This window comes from Montipora foliosa, chromosome 10 (assembly GCF_036669935.1).
Source record: "Montipora foliosa isolate CH-2021 chromosome 10, ASM3666993v2, whole genome shotgun sequence".
In the NCBI taxonomy this organism is placed as follows: domain Eukaryota; kingdom Metazoa; phylum Cnidaria; class Anthozoa; order Scleractinia; family Acroporidae; genus Montipora; species Montipora foliosa.
Window position 1 is genome coordinate 33,908,714 of NC_090878.1, and position 7,500 is coordinate 33,916,213.

The 7,500-nt window shown below is 41.3% G+C and overlaps 2 protein-coding genes across 3 annotated transcripts in view; one reads left to right on the forward strand and one right to left on the reverse strand.

The window, feature by feature from the left end:
- Positions 1–1,862, forward strand: part of LOC137972455 (uncharacterized) — a 6,742-nt gene extending 4,880 nt beyond the window's left edge. Inside the window, exon 3 of one of the 2 annotated variants that reach the window (XM_068819203.1) lies at positions 1–1,862. This exon is cut by the window's left edge and continues 2,185 nt beyond it. The gene's annotated coding sequence lies outside the window, so the exon portion shown is untranslated. The other variant, XM_068819202.1, reaches the window with a different exon arrangement.
- A 768-nt stretch (positions 1,863–2,630) lies between these two features.
- Positions 2,631–7,500, reverse strand: part of LOC137972456 (uncharacterized) — a 25,037-nt gene continuing 20,167 nt past the window's right edge. The window contains exon 4 of the mRNA XM_068819204.1: positions 2,631–3,712. Coding sequence (XP_068675305.1) covers positions 3,565–3,712 — 148 coding nt within the window. The 3' untranslated portion in view covers positions 2,631–3,564. The remainder of the gene's footprint in view (positions 3,713–7,500) is intronic.

Consider the following 7,500-nt stretch of genomic DNA (forward strand, 5'->3'; position numbering starts at 1 on the left):
AACATCGTTGTTTATTAATTTCTCAAAGATGAATAACATTAATAGCTGGTTGTATACAAATATGTTCACGTCGAGAAAACGAGATTTTTCGTGCTTCATTCACTTTGCTAGCCAGATTTGAGAGCATCCAAATATCTCACAATACTACGAACTGAAAAGGTCGATAATTTCGAAAATCAGATTCAATTTAACTTCCCAAGACGTGAGAGAAACGACATGATTCACATTTTGGTACCGTCATCTACTTGTCGTCATTTCAAAACACACAACGACATGAAATGGTTACATTTAATGTTAAATTACTACTACTACTACGGTGAACAAGATGAAATGCTGATAGTTGTTGGCTCAAGAGTTTGACCAGTTTCAAAGTTCGTGCAAGAACTTCGAAACACTCCCCCAACAACATGAAACGGGGTGTGCAAAGGGATGCAGTAGGTAACACCAAGAGAAAATGAGACAGAGAGGGAGGCTCAGGGCGTTGGCCGGGATATGTCATGTCCGCGAAAGTTATTTTTAGACGAGTGGAAGTCTTTGTTCTAGCGGAAGTCTGTCTTCCGAGATGTCTGCATGCAGACGTTAAGTCCACTTTGTCCGCCATTACATGAAATCTTTGCTTTTCTTTAAAACATCAGACCGAGGTTGGCCTGCATGCGGACGTCTCGGAAGACAGACTTCCTAGAACAAAGACTTTCGCTCGTCTAAAAATAACTTTCGTGGACATGACATATCCCAAGGGCTGGGCCGGGAAGCCCCCTCTCTGTCCCCTCATTTTTTCTTGGTAACACCTAACAATGTTGGGAGTTATTGACCAACAATGTTGCCTCCGTTTGCATCGGGCTTTCGGTACGACAATCCAGAAGCTCGACAATCTCATCTCCATTGGTATGAATCGCTAATTGTTGGGGCGATAAGCGTTAGCCCTACTAATGGAATTGAGCCCACACAAAGACGGAGGAAAAGCTCTGACCAGGGTGGGAATTGAACCCACGACCTTCAGGTTAGATCACCACTGTTCTACGGACTCAGCTACAAGGTAGTCCACGTAATAATAGGAACAAAAATACCTCGACTTCCACTTCACCAAAAAAGAAACCCAGATATCGTTTTTATTTTTTACGCGAGAAACATCGCTGCAGGATATTCCAGCATTACCCAGCTGTTCCAACCCATTCTCGTTCTCAGAGCTGCGATGCTCTTGGCCAGGGCCACGGATCGAGCCGTGGCCGCGATCGCTAAAGCATCTCCAAAAAGATTCGTAACCACGAGGGAAAAGTAGTCTCTTAAGTTTTCGGAAGAGATATTCTTGCAACTTTTGGCAATGAAAAAGGTCAGTTTGGAATGAGCAAATTGTTCGCTGTGCAGTTCTTAGAACGCAACGTTCACCTAGCAATTTCTGAAATGAAGATATCATTCCCTAAAACTTTCGCACACATAAATTTTCAGGCTAAGATATCCGAACAGATCAAATTGTTCTAGGTGATCAAAACGTCCTTCAAAGGCTTTTCGCTTAATTTCTCGTTGGTTGCCCTTAAAAGATCAACATCAGTCCTATAAAAGAATTGCTGACAAACATAACTGGGCGCGCACTTACACGTTGTAAGAGTCTTTAAGCGCACGAGAAAGATGACCTATCGGCTGACGACGGTAGGCGCAACACCAAAATAATATTTGGGTTGAATGCCATATAACAGAAACCACAAAGCTTGGAATAAGCCTTCCAGACAATGCTAGGGAAATCATGTACTTCATTTCCTTCTTCAACGGCTGATCTTGTTCAGTGACACACATTGGTCTTCAAGATGCTGTTCGTTAAACATCGGAAAAGGACGTCTTACTGAGCCTTCAGCTCCTAATTCCATTAAAGTCAATTGGTTAATAGAAAGGTGCCCGTATTGAAATTTCTCCCTTATGATGATCATAATGAATTTGAAATCTTTGAAATATTAGTTCTGTAACCGATTTTAATTGAGAGCGATTTTAATTTGGTATCTAGATATTTCCAATGGCGCATTCTAAAGAACAAGAAGCACTTCGATTCATTTCTTATGAGGGAGAGCTGCAAAGAGCCAAGTGGTTTAAAGAGGATTTGGATAAAGGTAATGGCTGGAGTGTGGCAGACAAGGGTTCCGGATATAAATACTGGATTAAGACCTTTAGTGGCGATGATGTTCCCATTAAAATAGTGTACATGATAGATATGCCGTTTCCAGCCAAGATTTTCACTCGAATGTTGGATCCTCGAAATATGGAAGCGCGTTGTAATTGGGACAAAGCTTTTGTTGAAAAAGAGATTTTGGAAGAATACCCTGATGATGGAGGCTACGTGGTATATATGCGAGCACTTTTATCCTGTCCTCTAAAAGATCGATCATTCGTTCTGTATCTTCCGCCACCAAAAGAGGTCGACTGGTATGGAAAACAAGCACTTTTCATGTTGACCAAAGACGCATCGCATCCCAAGAAACCTGAAGGAGAAGATGGGCTGGTGAGAGGAAAAGCTCTGACCAGGGTGGGAATTGAACCCACGACCTTCAGGTTAGATCACCACTGTTCTACGGACTCAGCTACAAGGTAGTCCACGTAATAATAGGAACAAAAATACCTCGACTTCCACTTCACCAAAAAAGAAACCCAGATATCGTTTTTATTTTTTACGCGAGAAACATCGCTGCAGGATATTCCAGCATTACCCAGCTGTTCCAACCCATTCTCGTTCTCAGAGCTGCGATCCTCTTGGCCAGGGCCACGGATCGAGCCGTGGCCGCGATCGCGATCGATTTTTCATCGCCTAATAAGGCGATTGCTTCTTTAGAGGTGCGAAACGAAGGCCATCTCTTGTTCTTAATTAAAAAATACTTTCACTAGAAAAATGTGTAGGAAAAGGAGTTGCTTAATTCTATCACCTCTAAAAAAACCTTTCAACTAAACAATTTTCTGCACTTGTTTAACACTAATCTTCTGGTTTGTTATGATCTCTTCTGCAAAGTCTCTGTTTTAGAGGCTCCCAAAAAGTGAAAAGACTAGTTGTAATTTGATCTACGATCGCACAAGGAAGAAAAAGGGTTTAATACCGGGTTGAAGTCACAGACTGCTTTGCGTTGTGATAGTTCTTTGAAAAAGAGTTGCAAAGTTATTTGGGACGCCAACCCGGTATCGAACCCATTCCCCTTAATTGCTCGGTCATGAATCAAACTATGACCACTGTTCCCGTCATTAAAAACGAATAAAAAGTGAGTTTTCAATAAAAAAAATGTTCTGACAGCAACAGAAAATATTTGGGCCGACTTCGGAGAACAAATAAAGTGGAAACGTTTTTCGAAGTGATCCAACGTGAAGGGCTTCATGGAACCCAAAAAAGCACGTCAGCAAAGCTTTGTACAATGGTTCTTCACTTGTAATTCATGCGTTTCGGAGAAGATCTCTCATTGCAATTTAATCTGTAAATAACTTGAAAAAAATTTACATATCTCAAGGTACAGACCTTTTCCTTATTGCTTAATTTGCGAAGCCATTCAGGTGGATCCTTTTCAGTGGAGGCACAAGAGTCAAAATTTTGAATAATTATATCAACTCCAGAGCCCTACTGTTCGTCTGTGAGCTTTGTGTATTGCCGTTAGCAGAGTCAAATACAAGCTTAATTCTGTTGCTGTCATTTGTATCCATAAATGGTTTCCATGAAGAGTACAATGCTTCTGATGCCAGCTCGTCACTAGGAGAAAAACAGAGAATTAAAAACAGTGGAATACTTGGAAAGAATAGAATTGATAGATGTGTAAATCATCATTTATCATATAAGTATTAGGCTCGATTTCCGCCGCTCACTCGAGTTCGGGTATCCTCCCCGTGAAGAGACGGCTGGACGCGTGAGCGATAGATTGTGTCTGTGACGTAAATTCAAAATATAATTTATGCGAAGTCAATAGTTGCGGGGAAGTAGCATTAGACATCCCAAAAACACTGATTTTAAGAAAACAGAAATTACATAACAATGCTTAAAACGTCTGTGCGAAGTTTCCAGATGATACGAGCTTGAGTTTGTGGTTAAATGATCAGAATGATCAGTGTGAGTTTGAATTCAACCGGCGAATCATCAAAAAAATCCTCGGCGGCTTCAGCTCTCGGTCGACCTCATCGGCCCCCTCGTTTTGCCACCAATAAACTCAGCAGTACTTTCAATTGATCTTGAGGAATTTTACTTGGTCTTACATTAGCGAAGTATGAGGAGAAAATTGCAATAGAAATGGATTTGAAAGCCGTATTTTGACCTTGGCGCCAACTGGAAATTCAGTGAAGTTTGCGAACTCAGGCCGTAGAAAACGACACAATTCCCATTCTCCAGCTTCTCGAACACTTTTCGTTGTCGCAATCTTGGATGTTTCCTACCTTAAAAGCACTGTAAACCTCGAACAGGCCGCGTCAAAGAATACCTTCGCAGCCAAAACATATAATTTATGCCGGACGGATTTGTGCAGGCGAGTTTCTGATTGGCGGAGATTAACAATGGCTCACCTCACGCGTCCAGCCGAGATTTCGGGAGTGAGCGCTGGCTCATTTCCCGAAACAGCGGCTGGTAATCGAGCCTATATAAGTATCAGATTCGAACTCCGTTGATTTCCGTGATGAAATAAATGTTGTATTACCACGGCAAACGATGTTTTCACAAGTTAAAAACTGTCGTCTTGGCCTTTCGAAGGGTCGGAAGATTTATTTTCACCAGTGGAGAATTGCCTTCCTTGCGTTTTGATTGGCTAGTAGTTTATTGAGCTTTGGCTTGCGCGGCCTTTGCAGCGACGGCGGAAGTCAAATTTGTAAACATGGCGGCCGACTGGTGTGTAGCTTACAAAGTTTTTGTTCTTTTATTGCTTATCTTCCCAATACTGCAAACAAGGTATGCAAGGTAAAGATTTCTTTTATTTCAAAAACATGTTATTTGTTTGCAGTATTTGTTTAGTGGCTTGATAGCCTCACAACAAACACTTATCTCTTTAAAGTGGTACTATGATTTAAAAACAAAATCACTTTATTTTTTCCTTCAGATCTTGAAAATGTGTTTGCTTAACAACTTCCTAGCAAATCTCTCAGCTTTAATTTTGTTGGTTACTTTGAGTGTAAGTGTTGTATTTCACCGTCCGGCATTATTCACGTTCAAAACCTCAGAGGGTTGGATCCAGGGAAAAGTGGTGTCATTCACTCAATAGTTAAAGTGCCCCTAACCCCGAAGTATTTTTTTCGCTAAAATGCATCTTTGCACCTGTTGGAAACGCATTGCGGCCAGTTTTTCATTTTTCTGACAAATCCTGCCATTTTATAGGCTTCGAAAGTTGCGAAAATCCAAGCACCTTTTGTTCACGACCGAGTCAGAAGGGGAATGGGTCTATTCCTGATTTGACGTCACAACTGATTTACATTGCATTAACTCTTTGTAAAAATGCATGCAAAGTAGATTGTGACGTCAGATCAGGAATAGACCTACTCCCTTTCTAACTCGGTCGTGAAAAACAGATCCTTGGGTTTTCGCAACTTTCGAAGCCAATAAAATGGCAGGATTTGTTAGAAAAAGGAAAAAATGGCCGCAATGCGTCTCGAACATTAAATTAAGCGAAAAAAACAATTTGAGGTTAGGGGCACTTTAAAACTTCAGCGTGTAAACGCAGTTTATTATGTATGCAAAACACGAAACTCCCGTGCTGCATATTAATTCAGTCGCGTACATACATTGCATTCTTAAACCAGTGAGTCTTTGACATCATTTTCTCCTCGATCCAGCTGTCTCAAGATTTTAAAGTTAGTAATGGCGGAGCATTTAAATAGGAAAATTCCAGTTAAAATAATTAAAACAAGTCTCTTTATTGAAAGTAAGGCTTAAAACTTGGGTCACGTAGTTTTTAGTTAACATAAGCTCGAAATTGGTCATTTTAATACGATTTTTTTTTACTCACTCGTTGTGAGGTACCGTTAAACGTACGTGCTCGCTTCGCTCACTCGTTTGTTTAGGCGATCCTTCACAACTCGTGAATAAAAATCGTACGCACTCACCAACCATGAAGTAATCTATATTGATCAGTTGCATGTGTTGGGGACTGAGTTACGAAGGGCACGATATCAGGCCTAAAGCGTAGATAAGCGCCTCTAGCAGCCGCTTTGCGAACTAAGCAACTCGCAGCTTTTTATCATCCTCTCAGAAGTAAAGCCTAAACTTTGTGTTTTTCCGTGTAAAGCAAATGCAGCGCTTGTATTCCTCGGGGTCAGGCTTGATGAATAGTGCATATTCAGCGTATTTTGTGATTAAAAATGTTTCTAGAGCTTGATTGGAAAACGCGGGATGGATCGACTATAGGTATCCCTCCATCTGTGGCCGATATTTTATATTTACCTGTATTTTCATTTGCATGACGCTCATTTCATTGAAAAGGCAGTTGTTTATATTTGCAGTCATAGCTCATTGCGACCATTTGACAACTATTGCATGTCCCTTACTACCAACCCTGGGTGCCAGGGGTTTTATTTTTCTTTCCCGAGGAACGGTTAAGACGGAGAGGCGAAAAATAAGAACCTCTGGTCACGGCAGTTAAGAATCTCACTTCCATGCAATTTCGAAATAAGATATCTTGACAAAGCGTTTTTCTTCAGTGGTGTCAATGCTAAACCCAATTCAAGTCATTTGGGAAAAGAACGTTTTGATTTTGGCATTTCCCAACGTGCCGCAACAAATCAAAAGCGACATGAAACCACAAACTATTTACCGTTGGTGGTTGCGGTTTAGTTTACTCATGCGTAGCTTTCTACTCGAAAAAATATTTCTGGGTCCTTCTGCAGGTACCAGAAAGCATTGTGTTTTTGGTCACTTGGGATTAGTCCTAGTAGGGGATAAAGTCCCCGGTGTTGTGGCTGTCCTGTTCTCTCCAGCAAAAGTGGCCGGCTTGGCGGCGATGTCTCTAAAAAGGCGTGTGGTGTATGAGGCCACCTAAGCAGAAACAGCCACAAGTCGAAAAGGGACTTTGCCGAGTGCTGGAACATGTAGATGTAGATGTAAATGTTAGTCTTTATTTGGAGTTGCTTTGTTCTGTCTTTTGTTTCTTTTGTTTTACGTAATTTCTGCTCCGGCTGCTGCCAAATTTCTAGTGTTCACGGTTTTCGGATTTTCTTTGAGCTCTAGGATACACGAATCAATCAAGGCATTCAAGGGACAAATAACGACTTCGATAGCAGCTTTTGGATAACTGTCACAATGATCATGCAAATACGAACAAACTTTCGGCACAAGCTGGGCACAAGTTGAAATATCAAAGATTTGCCGCATCCAGTTGGCAGGACCGCAAACCATCCTCACGCTTGATGAAATTCCTGAACAGGTTTCAATTCTAAAGCCTCCGAAAATCCAGAATTTGCTGTGTATTGTGCTGTGCAAACCTCTAAATGCTCACTCGAATTCATAGCCCTCTACCGCCACTTTTGTTTTCGTAGCACTCCCTGTGCTCAAAACCGGTTTTGTGGCCA